Source organism: Sycon ciliatum, chromosome 11 (assembly GCF_964019385.1).
Source record: "Sycon ciliatum chromosome 11, ocSycCili1.1, whole genome shotgun sequence".
NCBI classification, from domain to species: domain Eukaryota; kingdom Metazoa; phylum Porifera; class Calcarea; order Leucosolenida; family Sycettidae; genus Sycon; species Sycon ciliatum.
Window position 1 is genome coordinate 22,918,603 of NC_088653.1, and position 21,451 is coordinate 22,940,053.

A 21,451-nucleotide genomic window follows, 5' to 3' on the forward strand; every position below is an offset into this window, starting at 1 on the left:
AAAAAAAAAAAAAAAAAAAAAAACGGCTCTTGCTCCAATATCTCCGGCTAGGCTCCACATAATTATGTACATGTATGTACATGTACTATACCAGTATACAAGTTGATTTTTTTAATTAATTTTGACAGTGATTTTCATGATGTATACATATGTTTGGTATTTCGGAAAATTTAGGTGTAATGTTAAATTAGGTGATCCAGGACCAGTACCGAAGTTACCGAAATTTAAATTACACCGAAATAAAGGTGTTATACAGTATACAGTCCTACTGAGCGTTGAGAATGAGTGAGAATCATTACCTTTGGTACACGTAAACTAGTCAATTTCGGGAAATCGTTGTATATGCGCCTCGTTAGAATAATGGCTTTTACAGTATATCCACAGTCGTTATATCCACAGTCGTTATTAGCGAAATTGACTGTATCAGTGTATGTATTCAAGCAGGGTTAACCTGTGCATGATATAGACTACTATGTTACCCGGTACTAACGAAAAGTAAAATATCGTGTCCGTTCTCGAAGGGAACTCACGACGGCCGCTAACACCCGGTAAACCCTAGCGGCAGATGCAGCGCCTAGCGACGGGGGCAGAGGGGATACGTCTCACAACCACTGGCACAGGTGCCGAGAAACCCCGTTAACCGCATCCATGTACCCCTTGTGCCCGGCCACAAGTTCCCAGTTGACTGTGCGTAGCAGCACGGCTGGAAAACCGCTCCCAGGCAGGACTTGAACCAGGTACCTCTCGTATCGCAATCATGGTCTTTGACCAACCCACTGCGGCGCCTGTCTGTCTGGTTGTACTTGTGTGGCTTCATGAAAAAGCAGTTGGACACGAAAACAACAGCCAGCATTCTTGGTTTCTTCACGCCGAAGAAGACATAACTTTGTCGACGTCGACATGGATGTATGCGTGTGGCTCAGCACCAAGTCTCTCTATCTATCTATCTATCTATCTATCTATCTATCTATCTATCTATCTATCTATCTATCTATCTATCTATCTATCTCTTTATCTATCTCTCTCTCTCTCTCTCTCTCTCATTGCTCCCTTGCTCTTGACTTTAATACCCTGTTTTGCACTTCAGCAACGACTTAGAGACGCTCATTCAGTGTCCGCTGTGAGCGCTCAGCCGGAGCAACCATCGTCTTCGTCGCCATTGGCGACGATGGCCGCTCCAGCCTCACAGCATCACTACCCGGATGGGCAGTGGCCGAGTCAGCCAGATGATCATGAAAACCCGCAAAGGCCACCATTACCGCGGCAACAGACCGCCGCCGCAGCTCAGTCGCGTACACACCCCCGGCTAGACGAGACGGAGCAGCTAGACCGGACGGAGGAGCAGTACGAGCAACAGCCTGAACAGACGCACACTCCGAAGCCGCGCAGTCGAATACCCACGTAAGAAATACCGGGGGCAGGGGGGGGGGGGGGTGAATGCAGTTGGATCCCGGAACAGATACCCTGATGCTGGCAATCCTTTTTCTGCACCTTGTCCTCACCCACTTACTGAGGTGTGGTGAGCCCATAAGTGGGGTGTTTTCCAAGTCCACCCAGAGTTTGGGGATTCCAGCGGGTGTCTGCCGTTGGGTGGTTCAATAGCCAATTGAGTCGTCTTTCCAAGATTCCATTCGAGTCTCTCTCCCTCTCGCGGGGAGACCCACATGACCTGTTTTGGCGGTGAGCAAGTACAAGTACAATTGTGTGTATTTATGTGTGTGCCTGTGTGTGTGTTTGTGTGTGTGTATGTGTGTATGTGTGTGTGGTTCTTTCCTTCCCGCAGCAGTGGTCAGGAGGTGGCAGACATTGAACTGTCATGTCGAAGTAGCAAGGACGAAGCCGGTGTGTTTGTTCGTGGCTATCGGACTTCGGATGATCGTGATATTGGTGTGTTTGTACATGACATTCTACCTGGCAGTGTAGCAGCCGAGAATGGGCTAATCCGGGTAAGGAGATTGCTGTGTGTGTGTGTGTGTGTGTGTGTGTGTGTGTGTGTGTGTGTGTCTGTGTTGCCAAACCTGCCGACATGTCAGTAGCCTGCCGATTTTGGAGGCCTGTCACGACCTGCCGACCATTCACCTTTCTGCTGCCGACAACAGCCATGGTATGCCCAATTTTGACCGTCCGCTTGGTTTGGAAGCCCAGATCCAGATCTTTGGCTTTTACAGGTCATCAAGTGTGTTTCCATGGCTCTCTCCTAAGGTGCGAAGCAATATCATCGTCTACCTCACGGGTAGCACGGGTACCCAACTACCCGCTCACACCCCTAGTGACAAGCCGCCAAGTGAATTATTTCCTACTGATATTTGGCTAGCTGCGTCTGCGCCTTGATCCTTGAAGGGTGGTGGCGTTCCTACGGATGCGGAAAACTCGAGTCTCACGCGGACCGTGATTTTGTTTTGTTTTTGCTAGAATGATGTATCAACACTGGTGTGTAATCTGTGCGTGTGTTGCAGATTGCCGATCGGCTCATCTGTGTGAACGGAATTGACCTCACGGAGCTATCCAACAACCAGTAAGTGATCTACGTTGCAGGATTGCAGCTGCGGAGCGTGCTGTGCTTGGCCCGAACCCGCATACATGTAGAGTGAAAAAGTGATCTTCGTTTCAGGATTGCAGCTGCGGAGCGTGCTGTGCTTGGCCCGAACCCGCACACATGTAGAGTGAAAAAGTGGTCTACGTTTCAGGATTGCAGCTGCGGAGCGTGCTGTGCTTGGCCCGTGTTGTATTATGATGTAATGCATTACGTAGCCATGCAAGAGCATGCGCGAGATACACATCTCGCAGCTGCCTACTTTCATGCAGGATCCTTTAGATGTCGGGTTCTTATGATTTGCCTACAATGGCCAAGTGAGAATATAATCCTATCGTAAACAACTAACTTGTTTACCCCGAAACATGGTGTCAGAAGTAAACTAAATAAACGCCCTAGAATTGTCGCAGTAGCGCCACCGGTGCAAGAGGTAAAAATGGCAGAAGCAGCCGGATTTACCCCGCCGTCGATGGATTGGCAAGCCGCAGATTTACCTGACGAATTCGAGCGGTTCCAACAATACTGCCTTATAGTTTTCCAAGGGCCCTTTTCCGACAAGTCCGACAAGGAAAAGGTCGCCTATGTCATGCTATGGATCGGGAGAACTGGTGTTGATGCTTTCAATAGTTTCGAGTGGGATAATGCAAGCGACAAATCCAAAGTAGCTGCCGTCTTCAAGAAATTTAATAAGTATTTGCAGCCACGGGTAAATGCACGACTGGCTCGGTTTGAGCTTCAGAAATACCGCCAGCAACCCGACGAGTCTGTAGATGATTTCTTTGCGAGGTGTAAGAAGAAGACGTCCAAGTGCAAGTTCAGGGACGCTCAGGAGACTAACGATCGCCTGATAGAACAGCTAATTGTGGGGACGAAGCACTCGAAAGTGCAAGAACGCCTGCTGGAGGGTGGTAGTGATTTGACTCTGGACGAAGCGCTTGACAAGGCCCGTACTTATGAAGCAACACAGCGCCACATGGAGCAGCTGTCCACCGCCACCAGCAGCAGCCGTCTACCTGAAACGGTTCACGCCATTTCCAAATCTGTGGGACACGCAGACTGCGGCAAATGTGGACGAACCCACCACCCAAGCAAGTGCCCAGCGCACGGCTCCACCTGCAACAAATGCGGGAAGGCGAATCACTGGGCAAACGTATGCCGTTCGCAGGGGAGAGACGAGGCACATGGAAGGGGCCAGCAACGCGGACGCTGGCGCCAGAGGAGCCCCAGCCCGCGGGAGCGCTACCCCCAGAGGAGCCCCAGCCCACGGAGACGCTTCGACGCACTGCATTTCGACGCCGTCATCATCGACAGCGTCGAGCGTCACCAACCGCCACTAGAGCGAGAGGTGTTCGCGACCCTCAATGTCAGCCTGGACAACACCAACAGACCGGCCACCTTGAGAGCCAAGGTGGATACGGGCGCCCAGGGCAATATATTGCCACTGAGAGTGTTCTGCCAAATGTTTCCCCAGCACGTCGGACCAAACGGATACCCAAAGCCGACGTCCGTGAAGCCGTCAAGTACCACCCTCACAGCGTACGGCGGATCCAAGATAAAGCAATGCGGAACCCGTCCTATTCCGTGCTCTTACGATGGCAAGAGTCAACTCGCTGACTTCTACATCACGGACTGCCCTGGCACTGCTATCATCGGCCTCCCGACAGCGACAGCCCTGCAGTTAGTCACGCTGAACTGCGCTGTCCAGGAGAAGCCAGCGAGCATCCGAGACAAGGACGACCTGATGAAGCAATACCCGAAGTGCTTCGATGGCATTGGGAAATTCCCAGGCAAGTACCACATCACGGTGGACCCCAACGTCGTCCCGGTTGTACACCCTCCACGCCACCTCCACGCCATCGCACTGAGAGACGAGATCAAGACGGAGCTGGAGGACATGATCCAGAACGGCATCATCACCAAGATCCAGGAAGGCGAACCAACAGCGTGGGTGAACAGCCTCGTGTTCCGCCTCAAAGACAATGGCAAGCTACGCCTGTGCCTAGACCCCAAGGACCTCAATCACGCCATCCTGCGAGAGCACCACGTGGTCTCCACCATTGAGGAGATCACCCCGAAGTTGAGAGGTGCCAAAGTGTTCTCGATCGTCGACGTCAAATGTGGGTACTGGAATGTGGAGCTCGACGACGAATCCAGTTACCTCACCACCTTCAACACACCATTCGGGCGCTACAGATTCCTTCGCATGCCATTCGGCCTCAAGATGTCGCAAGATGTCTTCCAAGCAAGGATCGACCAGACGTTCGAAGGGTGCTCAGGCGTCACCGGCATCGCAGACGACATCGTCACATACGGGACGTCAGACGAGGACCATGATCTCAACATGCACCAGATGATGGTTCGCTGCGAACAATCTGGCCTGAAGTTGAACCCAGACAAATGCCGCATCAAAGAGGACAAGATCAAGTTCTTTGGCATCATCTGCAGCGCTGACGGAATACAGCCCGACCCGAAGAAGGTCTCAGCGCTGAAGCAGATGGAGCACCCCGAGAACGAGGACGAGCTCCAGACGTTCCTCGGGCTAGTCACGTACATGAGCCCGTTCATACCGAATGCCAGTACACTGACCGCGCACCTGCGTGAGCTGACCAAGCCAGATACACCGTTCGCCTGGACAGACAGCCACCAGCGCACCTTCGACAAGGTCAAGGCCGCCATTTCGACAGAAGTAACGCTCAGTTACTTTGACCCAGGCAAGGCAACGACACTACAAGTCGACGCTTCCATGAAAGGTCTCGGTGCCACTCTGCTGCAGGACGACAAGCCTGTTGCATTCGCCAGCAAGAAGCTTACCGAGACGGAGTCTCGCTACGCCAATATTGAGCGTGAGCTCTTAGCTGTCGTATACGGGTGTGAAAGATTCCACACCTACCTATTCGGTCAGTCATTCACAGTAGAATCCGACCACAAGCCGCTGGAGTCAATCAAGCTCAAGCACCTCCGCGCAGCCCCGCCGCGTCTACAGCGCATGCTGCTGAAGCTGCAGCCGTACGACATGACCATCAAGTACCGCCCCGGAAAGGACATTCCGATCGCAGACGCGCTATCCCGACTGTCGCCAGAGGAAACAGAGCCAATTGAGGACCTCGACGTCAGTGTACACGCCGTGTTCCCGCAATTCAGCGATGCAGCGATGACGAGGATCCGCGAGGAGTCGGCTAAAGACGCCGAGATGTCAGCACTGAAGGAGATGATCTTCAGTGGCTGGCCATCAGAGAGGAGCGCGGTGCCGGCAATTCTGCTCCCGTACTGGAATTTCCGCGACGAGATGAGCACCGAGGACGGTCTCATCCTGAAGAGCAGTCGCGTCCTGATTCCCCCGCCAATGAGGGGGGAAATCCTCAGCAAGCTGCACGCCAGCCACCAAGGCATAGAGAAGACCAAGCTGCGAGCCAGAACGTCCGTCTTCTGGAAGGACATCAACAAGGATATCGAAGCAACTGTCTCATCTTGCACGACGTGCCAGCGCCACCAGAGCAGTCAAGCCAAGGAACCACTGGTGCAGCCCGATATTCCGCCAAGGGCATGGCACACCTTAGGCACGGACCTGTTCTACCTCGGCGGGTCAGAATACCTCATTGCCGCCGACTACTACTCCAAGTACTTTATCACCCGGAAGCTGCCTGCCGGACAAGCGACCAGCAGGGCCATCATCCAGCACCTCAAGGAGATTTTCGGTGAGCACGGCATCCCAGCCGTGCTGAAGTCGGACAACGGGCCGCAATACAGCAGCCATCTGTTCGCGGAGTTTGCTGCCGAATATGGATTCCGCCACAGTACGTCGTCGCCACATCACCCGCAGAGTAACGGGTTTATCGAATCGCAAGTCAAGATCGCTAAGAGAGCTCTCGAGAAGGCAAGGGAGAGCGGGACCGACCCGCACTTAGCACTGCTGTGCATTCGCGCCACCCCAGTGTGCCAGGGCTTACCGTCGCCGGCCGAGATGCTGTTCGGTCGTCAGGTACAGGACAACCTGCCTCGCAAACACCAGCGCGACACTCGGGACGAGGCCATCCGACAGAAGCTCGAGGAACGGCAAGACCAGCAGAAAGTACACCATGACCAGCGAGCGCAGTCTCTCCGCCCCCTAGTTCCTGGTCAGCACGTCGGCATCCGCAGCCCGACCACGCACCTGTGGGAACCTGGTATCGTAACCCAGTCTGTCAACGGACCACGGTCATACATGGTGCAGCCTGACCATGGGACAGAAGTGCGGCGCAACCGTACCCACCTCAGAGAGAGGCGGGTCCACTTCCCGCCGGATGCCAGTCTCGCAGGCCCTCAGCCGCCGAGTGATGTGCCGTCGCCGTGGAGCGACGTTAGCCAGTCTCAGCCGCCGTCACCGTGTGACGTCAGCCAGCCTGCTGAACCTGCCACCCAGCTGTATCGAACACGGTCTGGCCGCGCAGTCGCACCCAGGTCAATCCTGGATGTGTAGGGCCAGAGAGGCCTCATGGACCTGTTCGCTTATGTCACAGTAGCTGAGGTGCCATTGTTATATTGTACATAGAGCTATTGTTGGATACTATGTCTCTGTATTGCTAGCACGCCGTCGTGTGCCATTCATGATTGTTACCTTGTACATAGAGCTATTGTTGGATGTTATGTTCTATATTGTGAACACGCCGTCATATGCGTACGGTATGTTATGTAGGTTGTTAAACTCCTTTATGACGAAGGGGATGTTGTATTATGATGTAATGCATTACGTAGCCATGCAAGAGCATGCGCGAGATACACATCTCGCAGCTGCCTACTTTCATGCAGGATCCTTTAGATGTCGGGTTCTTATGATTTGCCTACAATGGCCAAGTGAGAATATAATCCTATCGTAAACAACTAACTTGTTTACCCCGAAACAGCCCGAACCCGCACACATGTAGAGTGAAAAAGTGGTCTACGTTTCAGGATTGCAGCTGCGGAGCGTGCTGTGCTTGGCCCGAACCCGCACACATGTAGAGTGAAAAAGTGGTCTACGTTTCAGGATTGCAGCTGCGGAGCGTGCTGTGCTTGGCCCGAACCCGCACACATGTAGAGTGAAAAAGTGGTCTACGTTTCAGGATTGCAGCTGCAGAGCGTGCTGTGCTTGGCCCGAACCCGCACACATGTAGAGTGAAAAAGTGGTCTACGTTTCAGGATTGCAGCTGCAGAGCGTGCTGTGCTTGGCCCGAACCCGCACACATGTAGAGTGAAAAAGTGGTCTACGTTTCAGGATTGCAGCTGCGGAGCGTGCTGTGCTTGGCCCGAACCCGCACACATGTAGAGTGAAAAAGTGGTCTAAGTTTCAGGATTGCAGCTGCGGAGCGTGCTGTGCTTGGCCCGAACCCGCACACATGTAGAGTGAAAAAGTGGGCTACGTTTCAGGATTGCAGCTGCGGAGCGTGCTGTGCTTGGCCCGAACCCACACACATGTAGAGTGAAACCTGTCTAAGGCGACCGCTCAAGGGACCTTCAACATGTGGTCTCTGTTACCAGGTGGTCTCCTTATCAAGGGTCATTTGACCGGAAATAGCATCCCTTGGTGCTGGTCTCAGTGGCCTTCTTGGACAGGTGGTCACCTTATCCGAGTGGTCTTCTTGACAGGTTTTTACTGCACTGCTATCAGCTGCTTCTAGCTACACATACTGGCTGTAGGCGATCGAACTGCCTTGAAAAGGGCGTTAGGGAAAACATGAGACGACGAACCGCCAACTGGACTAGGATAACTCTAAATAAACGTCCACAGTACTGATGTCGGTCGCTGAAAACTGTAGAGTGGAGGGGGTGGAGGGGGGTGGAGGGGGGGGGGGGGGTCAGCCTCCTAGCCTAGACCGTTCTTATTCTCATGTGTTACATACAGTCTATGCACGGTTGAGTCACCGTGTATACATTGGGGTATGATGTGCTTGGTGAAATACTAGCCTGGTCGTTCTTCGGCGCTCTGTTCTTCGGCGCCCGACTGTACTGTACTGCACTGTACTGCTCTCAGCCTTGTCTTCGCTGCACACACGGGCTTTTTTATTTATTTTTTTATTTTTTAATTTGTTTTTTTACGAGAAAACACTGCCCTACTAATAATCAGGGGAAGAGGTCAACTGAAATGACACTGGATAACAAGGGCTGTTGGTGATAGAACTGCCTTGAAAAGGGCTTTAGGGGAAAGGAGACGACAAAACGCCAACTGGACTCGGATGACTCAAGACAAACAATGCGGACTCTCTCCAGACGGCACCCAACAGCGATATGCACGTACACCAACAAAATGGCGTGCAAAAATGATGCACGCAACACAACAATACTACAACACGATGCAGTACAACATAACGTTTACGATATAACACACGACAGCGTAGTACCCATGATTGATGTTCACCTAAAGCTGATTCAGCTTCTACTCCATTGCTATGCGCATGTGTATGTACATGTACAGCCCTAAATTGTGTGTTCCTCTATCTTTGGAGACTGCGTCGTAACTTGTTCGTCCGTAAGCTACCACCGGCACCACCATCACCACCACCACCATCACCACCACCACAACCACCACCATCACCATCACCACCGCCACCACCACAACAAGCGCCGCCACCATCACACCCACCACCATCACCACCACCACCAGCACCACCAGCACCACCACCAGCACCACCACCAGCACCACCACCACTAGCACCACCACCACCAGCACCACCACCAGCACCAGCACCACCAGCACCACCACCACCAGCACCACCACCACCAGCACCACCACCACCACCACGACCATCACCACCACCACCAGCACCACCACCACCACCACCACCACCACCACCACCACCACCACCACCACCACAACCACCACCACCACCACAACCACCACAACCACCACCACCACAACCACCACAACCACCACCACCACCACCCCCACCACCTCCACCATCACCACCACCACCACCATAGCATGAAAGCCAGACCAAACGGTTTCTCCGTGCCGAAACCTCTTATGAAGCACGCCTCGAACAAATCTGTAGCCCCTGTACGGATTTAGATCCAGGACTGATAACCCCGGAACCTCTCTATTAGCTCCATTCAAAGTAATGAACCTGGAAGAGCGATTGTCTTCCATTCAATCCTGGGCTTAATTGGTCAAATTGCAATTTCAAATGTGAATTTTACGGAGAATTTCACGAAGTATTAGGAAATTAGAGGCCACATGCCTCGTACTGCTCTTTTCTCTCCAAAACTCAACACTTGCAAGCCAGATACTAGAGTAAACCATTCCGATATTGTGCTTACACACCTGTATATGGTGTGTGTGTGTGTGTGTTTATGTGTGCTTGTGTGTGTGCGCATGGTGTGTGTGTGTACGTGTGTACCCGTATATGTGTACGTGTACGCGCGTATCTGTGTGTTTGCGTGCATACCAGGGCGGTGGCGCTGTTTCAGGACGCCGTTCGAAAAGGAAACATGAAGCTGCAGGTGTCGCGTGCTCTGGGCTCGTTCGACGATACCGCCAACAGTCCCAGTCCATCGCCGCCACCAACACAGGCAGCAGAAGCAACAACAGCGCCGGCAACGACGACATCACAATCCCAAACAGCGACCTCATCGACGACATCGCTACAGCAGCGTTCGCACCACGCCAGCGAGCACGCCAACGAGGACGTGTTCGAGCGGCCGCCCGGGTCGGTCTCCATGACCACGCTAAAGTCGCAGACGTCTAACGTAGCCGTGGCAACGCAGGAGTCGGCAGCAGCAATTGAGCAAGTGCAGCAGCGAGGTGTGCTACCGGCTACCAGTAAGTGTCAGCAAAGATATCAGAAACGCGCGTCTGTGTGTGTGTGTGTGTGTGTGTGTGTGCTCTGGATTCAGGGGGAAATCCCCTGATATACAGTTGTTATGTATCGGTTTTGTACTAGCAAGAGTAGATAAACAAGAGTGTGCAACTCGCGGATGGGTAGGCCCACGGCGTAATTTTTTGTTGACGTAATTTTTTCAACGACGCACGCGCTGCGAGTCTTTCGGAAAGTTTTCCCTCGTGCTCTTGGCCGGGCTTTACATCACAAGGTCCGTGCCCGGCACGTGCTCTCACACTGCTCTGCGGCAAAATGCGCGTTTCTCTGGAAAAATGTGACGACAACAAAAAAACTCCGCCGTGGGCGGGTGTATGTGCAGATTGTGCAGGAGAGATCCGGAGCTGCACACTCTAGTTAATCTACTATCGGTAATAGCGAAAGACCTTTCATGGCCTCTTTCTGTTGTAATTCTTTGCTCTTAGTTTGTAGTGTTATGCGTTTTCCCTGTCGACTTTTCTGTTTGTAGATTGTTATAATGTGTACGCACTCGTACCATGACACCAGACTGCAACTTGTGGTCTGAGTGCAGCGTACATAATATTTCTTGGCTCCTCGCCGACTTTCAGACATGTGTATGTTCTGCATTCGGAGGGGATTCCCCCGATACTGTAAGTCGACAAATTTTCGGCGCCTTCAAATTTCGGCCTCCCGGGGCGAAAGCACATTTCGGCCGCATTCAAATTCCACCGGTACTGCTGCTGCCTGTATACACTGGCGCACTGAAACTTGCAAAACAAAATTTCGGCCGCAACATATTTAAAGGGGAAGTATACCCTAAAATCAAATTTTCACCAGTTGTAGTCTTCTGGGTGCTGAGTCGAATGGTCTTGGTCCGAGGAAGCTGAGACGCTCCCTTCCTATTTGAATCCCAATCGAACTCGCGCACTTCCACCGAAACTGGGTGACTGCGCCCTACTAGATGGGGATTTGTATGCAAAATGTCACTAAAAGCGCCATTTCGTTCTTATAAAAGCACGGATGACCGCGATTGGCCCATATGTTGTAGTCTTTTGGACGCTGAGTCGACTGGTTTTGGTCCGAAAAGGCTGCGATGCAGCGTTCCTCCTTTATTCCCAATCGAACATGGTTGAACAAGCGGTCACGTGCTCCTGCGTACACCAGTCAGCTGGTCACCGTGCCTGCAGGGTACAACTTACTAGCCTGTTTGACCTTTTTTGGGTGCAGTCCTGTCACTCGAGTTGAACTCGAGTTGAACCTTGGTGTGAAAGTTGTCGCCTGCTGGCGCGGTGACCAGGTGATTTGGGCACGCAGGAGCACGTGACCGCTTGTTCAACCATGTTCGATTGGGAATAAAGGAGGAACGCTGCATTGCAGCCTTTTCGGACCAAAACCAGTCGACTCAGCGTCCAAAAGACTACAACATATGGGCCAATCGCGGTCATCCGTGCTTTTATAAGAACGAAATGGCGCTTTTAGTGACATTTTGCATACAAATCCCCATCTAGTAGGGCGCAGTCACCCAGTTTCGGTGGAAGTGCGCGAGTTCGATTGGGATTCAAGTAGGAAGGGAGCGTCGCAGCTTCCTCGGACCAAGACCATTCGACTCAGCACCCAGAAGACTACAACTGGTGAAAATTTGATTTTAGGGTATACTTCCCCTTTAAAGCCAAAAATGCCCGGGCCGAAAATAGCCGAAAAGAAAGATGCGCCTAATTTTAGTTTTGTTAACTTACACTATGCAGTTGTGCTCGGTAAAATCCGGTCCGAAATGCACACTTGTCGCCCTCAACTTGCACGGCCCTTGACGCCCTGGAAGTGGTACGAATGCTGCTGGACGTACACTTAGTGAAGAGATGTAATCTGAACTGGTCCAGGGCGCCAGTTTTGCGCTTCAGGTCGGCGTTCAGTGAGCACGACTGCACTACTACAGTAAACCTGGTGTAAGCGACCTCTGGGTTTAGCGACCACATGCTCTTAACCACCGTTTTTCCATGCACCGACAGTTCTACACAGACACTGTGGGACCTGGTTCTAAAGACCACCTGCTCTTAACAACCGGTTTTACATGCACCGAAAGTTCTACACAGACACTGAGGGACCTGGTTCTAAAGACCACCTGCTCTTAACAACCGGTTTTACATGCACCGAAAGTTCTACACAGACACTAAGGGACCTGGTTCTAAAGACCGCCTGGCTTTAACGACCACATTTGCTTGCACCGTGGTGTGGTCGCTTAAACCAGGTTTTACTGCAGATGCCGGTAATAGGCGATTCAGACTAAGCCAAGCGGTCAGCCACAGCAATGTTTCTACGATACGGGCGTGTTTGATCAGCGACGGTGCACTTGCCAGTCGAAACACGACGGCACCACCATGGAAATTCACGTTTAGACGTGACACTGGCCGTAGTCTGAGTAGCCCATTAGGGAGTCGACAAACGCTCAGCTCACGGCCCAACTCTGAGCACCTGTAGAAAGCGAGAAACTTGGGCCCTCACGGTCAAGCTGTGTGATAGATCATGGTGCTAGCTGGCAATGCTCAGGTCTCAGTGTCTCAGTTTATTTTATTTTATTGGGAACACAGCCCTACAAAGAGACATGTGGAGACAAACACAAAACAAGACACAGGGGATGTAGGAGTGATGACCATCTTCAATAGAAGGCCCCGCCGCAACCGGTCCGGTTGGTCAGGTTATCACCGGACCAACTTGTTGGTCACCAACGCATGTTTCATAATGTGGAGGGAGCAGCTGTGTACCCACCACATCATACACAAACTGTATGAAAGTCATGTGTGTACCCACCATATCATACACAAACTGTATGAAAGTCATGTATACACCCTCCATATCATACACAAACTGTATGAAAGTCATGTGTATACCCTACATATCATACACAAACTGTATGAAAGTCATGTGTATACCCTACATATCATACACAAACTGTATGAATGTCATGTGTATACCCTACATATCATACACAAACTGTATGAAAGTCATGTGACTACCCTCCATATCATACACAAACTGTATGAACAGCCGTGATACTACCGGACCAATCAAAAACTGCTTTCGGCGGTCCTGTCAAATGGATGGAGGCATGCAGAATGTATAAAATGGAAATAAATCACCATCAGAAAGAAATGACCTCGAGGGAATCCGTAAATGATGAAATATAATATGTCCATCACTTGACATTGTTGAATAAAGCGCCTTCACTTCAGCTAGTTCTCCTTGTTGCGATACAAAAATTGTTGTCTCCTCGCCGATTATTGAACTGAAATGTATCGCATGTATTCGGGGCAATGTTTGAGAGAAACGGCGAGACGTTTGATTCATTGCCACCCGGTACGATGCTTCTGGTTTTTCCTTATGCATTCTGTTCTTTCTGGCTTTTGCTTGTGTGTGTGTGTGTGTGTGTGTGTGTGTGTGTGTGTGTGTGTGTGTGTGCATGTGTGTGTACGTGTGGTGTGCGTGCATGTACGCACGTCTGTGCGTGTGTGTATGTGCGTACATGCTCGTGCGTGTGTTGCAGACACGCTACCTTCGACCGCGGCTCGTCGGGTCGGCCGAAGACAGGAGATAGTCCTTGAGAAGGGTGCAAGCGGTGGTCTCGGTTTTAGTGTGACGTCACGGGACGTTGCAGTCGGCAATGATCAGGACAGACCTGTGTTCATCAAAGTTGTTACCCCGGGTGGTTTGGCGTTCCGTGATGGACGCCTCAGAGCCAATGACAGACTGCTGGAGGTGTGTGGTTGTATTTTTGTCCTTGAAGCTACGCGAACGGCGTTGCTTCGGGACCAGAGCGCATTGTTTTGTGTGTGTTGTGTGTGTGTGGAGGGGGTGCGTGTGTGTGGGTGTGCGTGCGTGCAAACATGCATGTGTGCACTTGTCTGTATACATGATCGTGTGTTTAGTTATTTGACGGTTGCCTTATCTTTGCTATGTGCATGAAACGCAGCGTTACAACGATGACCTTGCCGGTTGTCTCTGTTCTCTTCTGCCTTTGTGGTAGTGCTCCATCCTTGTGGTGTTGAGCACTCTAGGCAATCTGGGAACTCTCGCTATTGTGATTATGTGTTTAAGTGTTTGTGTTTGTGTGTTGTGTGTTTGTGTGTGTGTGTTTTTATTTTGTTTTTCCTAGGTGAATGGAACGTCACTGACAGGTCTGACGCAGAAAGAAGCAGTTCAGGTGCTGAAGAACACATCTGGCAAGGTCTCGCTCATTCTCTGGCGAGAGGAGGCAATTGTGGATGACGAGGTATTCTTTGATGTGTGTGTTTGTATGTGTACTTTGTGTGTGTGTGCCTTTGTGTGTGTGTGCGCGTGTGTGTGTGTGTGTGTGTGTGTGTGTGTGTGTGTGTTCGTGAGTTGGATCCCGGGACGGATACCCTGATGCCGTCAATTCTTTTCTGCACCTTGTCCTCACCCACTTACTGAGGTGTGGTGAGCCCATAAGTGAGATCATTTCTAAGTCCACCCAGAGTTTTGGGGATTTCAGGGGGTGTCAGCCATTGGGTGGTTCAATAGCCAATTGAGTCATCTTTCCAAGACTCCTTTTGAGTTCCTCTCTCCCCTCACCCGGGGAGACCCACGTGACCAGATTCGGCAGTGAGCAAGTACAAGTGTGTGTGTGTGTGTGTGTGTGAGCGTGTGTGTATGTGTGTGTGTATGTGCATGTGCCTGCGTGTGACGTGTGTTGCTTGTTAACATTGTCTCCCCGGTGTCCTTTTGCTTGTCTCCTAGACTCAAAGTCGTTCCACATCGCAGACATCGATGACACCCGTCACGGAACACAAAGCCATTGAGGCGACAACGCAGACACCTCCATCGTCGCCAGGGAAGGACAGCAAACCCGCGCCACCGTCGGGCCAAGCGAAATCCGAAAACCGGCAGCAGCCAGAATCTAGAGCACTAGCTGCGTCTAGTGGCGTGGGTGTTGTACAAACACCTTTGTCCGTCAGAAAGCAGCTGCTGTTCACGATACCGCTGACGTCAAGTGGAAGTGCCGGTCTTGGTATTAGCGTGAAAGGCAAAACAGCAATGTCAAGTGAGTCTTGGCGGAGAGCAGTGTGAATTATCCCGAGGGCCAGAATGCTACTATCGTGTGTGTGTGCGCGTGCGTGCGTGCGTGCGTGCGTGCGTGCGTGCGTGCGTGCGTGCGTGTGTGTGTGTGTGTGTGTGTGTGTGTGTGTTTGTGTGCATCAGCTGCATGGTGGATACCAGGCTAAAATTAGTGGCGGTCAATTCATCAGGCGTGCAAGCTGTAGAATGGTGTAATCCCAGCACAAGTTGCCATGTCTAACATAGCTGTTCGCTATCATTGCTTCAGCGATGGGCATGTTTGTGTGTGTGTGTGTGTGTGTGTGTGTGTGTGTGTGTGTGTCCGTATGTATACGTGCACGCGCACGCGGATTCGTGTGTGAGTGTGTGTGTGGGATATGCAGGATGACATCGCTCCGGACGGTTTTCTTGGCCAATGGGCATAGAATTCAAACCAACCAGCTGTACCCCAAGCTAGCCTCGAGTCGATCACTTGAACCAACATAGGACGATAGGTCTCATCAATTTTTATATCAAACTTCTGTCTTCTCCAGCTCCACACTATCGATCTTGTAGCCTTGTGCAAAACCAGTTGTTGATGGGCTTCACTGCCTGCTTGTTTCTTTGTGTAGGTGAACAACGGACAGCTGGCGAACAAGGAGATGTCGGACATGGCATCTATATCAAGAATGTTCTCCCGGGTGGGGCCGCGGCCAAGGTCGGTAGCTCTCTGAAACGTTTCTCGGTGTTTATTGACATGTCGCGTATACTCTGTGGTGATGCACCCCCCTCTCTCCCCCCCCCCCCCCTCCTCCCCTCTATCGGCGGCTTCAGGGTCTGAACCAGGTCCTTTCCATAGAACGGGTCTAGAAGAATTCTGAGATCTTTTGCACATGCAAGGCGCCAAAGGGGGCCCCAGTCTTGAGTGACACGAATGCAGTACGCGCTGTGCGTATGCGATGGGGGGAATGTCGTACGCTCATGGCCAACACATGGTTTTTAGCAGTATAGTACAGTGTATCATGATCAGCCACCACCACACCAAGGTCGTTGACGCTGCAAATTCTATTCAAAAGAAATGAAATCTCCAAATTTTCGCCCTTTGGGCTTCATCAGGGAGTAAAATAATAATGAAGCCCAAGATGAAGCCCCAAGGGCGAAACTTTGGAGATTTCATTCCTTTTCAATAGAATTTGCAGCGTAAACGACCTTGGTATGGTGGTGGTGGCTGATCGTGATATGAATTGGCTGCAGAGTGCGGTGGAGCCTCCGTGGTCTAAAAAACAGTACAGTGTAACCTGTTAAGACGACCACTCAAGGGACCTTCAAAACGTGGTCTCTGTTACCAGGTGGTCTCCTTATCCAGGGTCGTTTGACTGGAAATAGCATCCCTTGGGTCCTGGTTTCAGTGGTCTTCTAGGGCAGGTGGTCGCCTTATCCGAGTGGTCGCCTTCACAGGTTTGACTGTACATGTAGTTCGCATGCGCTGACCCTTAAAACGCAGGAATCTCCCAAGTTCCAACCACCGCTATCGCTCGGAGAGCTTGGATAGTTTTGGAGAGGATCCTAAAATGATTAATGTGGAAAGGAAATAAGAACAGTTCTCGAACTTTTCCGAGGGATTTTAGAACCCACCCAATATCTGTGTGTACGCACGTGTGTGTGTCTGTGTGTCTGTCTGTCTGTTTGCGTATGTATCCTGTACACGCACGCATGCTTATATCCAGGACGGGCGACTGCAGCCTAGTGATCGCCTGGTCAGCATCAACGGGGAGAACCTGTCGTCGCTGTCAGACTATGAAGCTTTCGAGTCGCTGCGCAAGTGCATGGCAGGCGCCTCGCAGCGACCCAGCATTGACTTAGTGATAGAACGGCGCTCCTCTGGCATTGTCGGCTCGCGTTCTCCCAACGTGATGACGCGTGCCACGACCGAGAAGAAAGCCTCGACTGCCAGTGCGTCGTCGCAGGATCACGGGACGAGCGTTTCCGGTGGGGGAGTGCGTGAGAGCAATGCTGCTTCTGCCGCTACGGCCGCTGCTGCCCTGGGATCTTCATCGTCGTCGTCGTCTCGTCCTGTTGCTACCGTCGCTGCTGCAGCAGGTGGTGTGTCTGGTGTGAGAGCTGCCTCTGCAACTGGCACTAGCACTGCGATGACCACCGCGTCGTCTGGTGCACCCAGGGAGCGTAGTATAGAGGGCGAGATCGCGATGAGTAAGTGCAGGCAGGAATGTGTTGTTGTGGTGGTGGTGGAGGTGACCGTCGCCGCTGTGTTGTGGTGGTGGTGGTGGTGGCCGCCACAGTGTGTTGGTGGTGGTGGTGGTGGGGGGGGGGGGGGGTGGGAGTGTATGTGACAGGTGGGGGGGGGGGGGAGGGGGGCATGTGTATGCTAGGATATGCATACAATTGGACTTGGCACAGACTCATCACCTGTTTCTATAACAATAAACTGGCTAACCTTTGCTTTCTTCTCACCAAAGGCGCGGTACTCGGCGAGTCAATTTAACAAGCATAGACCCCTCAGAGTGGTCCCAAGACCTATTCGGTACACACTAGAGAGGATAAGATGCACGTTACTTCTGACGCGACGCGAAAGTTCAGCTCGCGTTATTTGGCTCACGTGTCGAAAAGCAACGCGAATGACATGCAGCTCACGTCGAAATTTGGAGTTTTACGCCAAATTTGACGTGAAATTGCGCGTCACGTCGGAAATAAAGTGCATCTTAACCTCTCTAGTGAGGATGCCCGTTACAATAATTTGAACACCCATGTCATGACGCCCTTGTTAGCTGGTTAAACAGCCACACCGCCGCCATACACACCTCTTGTCAACACACTGCACGCCTGTGCACTGTACTGTACTTGTGTCCAACACAGCTCGTCCCAAAGAGCCGCCGTCCGCCATCGCCAGACAGCAAGCGCAGCACTTACAGCAGCAGCAACAGCAGCTTGCAGCCGCGACTGTATCGCCATCGCTAGGCAGCTCTTCACACTTTGCCTCCGCCCCCGCTTCCAAGAAGAACTCGTCGTCAGAATTAAACACTGACTCTGGTGTTGTGGACACGACGACCGCGTACACCACAGCAGCATCGACGCATGCGAGTGAAGTCGATGCAGATCGAGCAGCGATTAACGCTAGCAACTCTGCTACTGGGCAGGGCAGCCAGCGTTCCAACAAGGCCGATGTATTTGCCGGTCGCGGTTATCAGACACATTCATCGCTCCTGGAAACATTACGTAACCGGAACGCGGCCAGCACAGCAGGAGGGGGTACAGCCGACGACACGAACGATTCTCCTCAGTCGTATACACCCGGGAGTAATCGTCGTGGAGACGCGGCTCAAGCGGCCAAGTCTCCGGCGGCGGTGAAAAAGAGCGGATGGCGCAGTGCTCACTCCAAGTCGTCCAGTGCCCTGCTGCAGAATGTCAGCGTGCCTGGAAACGCTGATACCGCCACGCAGTCGGGTGGGTGTGCGTGTGTATGTGTGTGTGGGGGGGGGGGGGGGGGCGGGGGCGCGCGTGTGTGCGTGTGTGTGTGTGTGCGTGCATGTGTGCGTGCGTGTGTGTGATGCATGTGTGGTAAACGAGTGTGTGGATGAGTGGGTGAGTGAACGGGCGAGGGAATGAGTGGGTGAGTGAGTGAGGCGACCTGCAACAGCAAGTTCAATCAAAGGTATTTCTGTCCAATGAATGTACTTTGTACATAGCTCCGCGCGTTTAAGTTCCCGTCCCGCATACACTAATTCACATACGCCAGCACACACACACACACACACACACACACACACACACACACACACACACACACACACACACACACACACACACACACACACACACACACACACACACACACACACACACACACACACACACACACACACATACACAAACACACACACACACACACACATACACATACACACACACACACACACACACACACACACACACACACACACACATACACACACACACACACACACACACACACACACACACACACATACACATACACACACACACACACACACACACACACACACACACACACATACACATACACACACACACACTGACATTCATACCTACACTCACGATGTGTATGTGTGTGCATGCACAGACACAGACACGGACACACACAGATTCCTCCCCCACCCACCCATGCATACACACACGCACTCACACACGTACCCCCCCCCCCCCCCCCCCACACACACACACACATTTGACTGCACATAATCATCGCCCTATTTCTAGATGCACTACATGCTGCTAAACGAAACTTGGCATGCGCTGTCTTGTTGTAATGCAGGCGACGCAGTGCGACCACCCTCGTCAACACCACTTGCCTCGGCAGGAGCTGTCTCCTCGGCAACTCCTACTTCATCATCGTTAGCAGCAGCAGCACCGGCAACACCAGCAGCAGCAGCAGCAGCAATGCCAGCACAGTCCCGGAACGCCGGCTCTGGCAAGACGCAGACCCTCGTCGAAATGGTCTCCGGTGGATCGGTGACTGGCAAGGGCACCCGCATCGTACCTGCTACCGCTGCCTCTGCCTCCTCCTCCTCGACAAGCCCACACGACGAGGCTCCCGGTGGCCGCATCGTTTCGCCCGGCCCGTCCGAGCCGACGAAAGTAGGTCGATGTTTGAATCCCCGCTGTGCATGTGTACAATCGTTCGTATGACAAGTCATGTGATTAATGATGTTGTGTATCGGTCTGTATCATGTGACCCAGTCATGTGATCAACCACATGATCTAATGTATGGCGTAGCTAGTCATGTGACCTATCGTTTGAGTTACCAGTGACGATGCACCCTGCTCGTCATGTGACTAATCTGCTCGTCATGTGATTGATCCTGCTCGTCATGTGACTAATCCTGGTCGTCACGTGATTGATCCTGGCCGTCATGTGATTGATCCTGCTCGTCATGTGATTGATCCTGGTGGTCACTCGATCGTGTGATGACGTGATTAACGCTACTCCGTGTGAAAAACCCTGCCGCCAAGTGTGCGTCCACCAAGCCGTGTGAACAGTCGTATTTGAATAACCATTGGGTCGACCCCGCCATCGCCCACGTCAACCAACTAGCTTACCATGGTACCGGTAGCCATAGTGACTGGTATCCCATGACAACACCCAGTATTGATCACTGGACATCATCATAGAAAGCACTTTGTTTTACGTGCAGAAAAAAGAAAGAATCGGATATGATAAAAAGAAGAACCTAAAATACTAGGACATCTGTCAGAATACCGGCTGTTTCTCTTGTGCTGTTCGAGTTGTCATATGGTTTGTTTGTTTTTTCTTTTGCGACTGCAGAGGAAATAAAACCCTGGTGACCCCAGAACTAAACTTACCGTTCTCCGAACGTGGATAGCATGATTTCTGGGCATTATGGCCTGGTGTTGATATCAGCTGCTCGTGCGCGCACTCGCGTGTGTGTGTGTGTGTATTGTCGGACTCGCCAGTTTGTTCTCTACTAGCGGGGTTTCTGCTAGTGTTTTTTTCCGTTTTTCTACCATCCGTCGTCGTTATCATTGATCTGTCCAGTGTTGAATGTTCCCACGCCGCCTCACCCCCTCATGCTACACCCTCCATGCGCTGGCTTAGGACATTAGGTCTGCACAAACAAGAAGTGTACTTGTAGTGTGTTTGTGCTACAACTCTACGATTGTGATGGTGTGTTGTTGGGAAAGTGCGGGTGGCTGTTAAACGCCACAGTCGGGCTGGGTGGTTAAAAGCCCATTGTATCCCCAAACCACAGCCCACCACCAGTAGCAACAACTGGTGCCGATGCGCACATGCACATATACATACGCATGCACAGACACAGACAGACACACAGACATATGACGAAAGTAGCGACTAGCAGCTGCACACCCTGCAATACTCCTGCACTCTCTCTCTCGTCTACACAGAACATGATACATTGCATACGGGGAAACTGCACATTTTGCTGACAGAGAGACCTGGAATGGAAGATTTAGCGCCGTCACACACTCTCACACTTCACAAGTACAGGTGCTGAAATCACCGTGACAGCAGCTGTAGATATTTGCGTCTGATTCCAAAACAGACTTG

At 51.9% G+C, this 21,451-nt stretch overlaps 1 protein-coding gene across 2 annotated transcripts in view; it reads left to right on the plus strand.

The window, feature by feature from the left end:
* Positions 1-21,451, plus strand: part of LOC135827538 (uncharacterized) — a 41,640-nt gene that overhangs the window by 4,829 nt on the left and 15,360 nt on the right. Inside the window, exons 4-14 of one of the 2 annotated variants that reach the window (XM_065340017.1) lie at positions 1,088-1,401; positions 1,784-1,946; positions 2,457-2,515; positions 9,934-10,304; positions 13,859-14,070; positions 14,468-14,584; positions 15,070-15,373; positions 15,999-16,084; positions 17,094-17,577; positions 18,241-18,828; positions 19,679-20,001. In XM_065340017.1, the coding sequence (XP_065196089.1) occupies positions 1,088-1,401; positions 1,784-1,946; positions 2,457-2,515; positions 9,934-10,304; positions 13,859-14,070; positions 14,468-14,584; positions 15,070-15,373; positions 15,999-16,084; positions 17,094-17,577; positions 18,241-18,828; positions 19,679-20,001 (3,021 nt within the window). The remainder of the gene's footprint in view (positions 1-1,087; positions 1,402-1,783; positions 1,947-2,456; positions 2,516-9,933; positions 10,305-13,858; positions 14,071-14,467; positions 14,585-15,069; positions 15,374-15,998; positions 16,085-17,093; positions 17,578-18,240; positions 18,829-19,678; positions 20,002-21,451) is intronic. The other variant, XM_065340018.1, reaches the window with a different exon arrangement.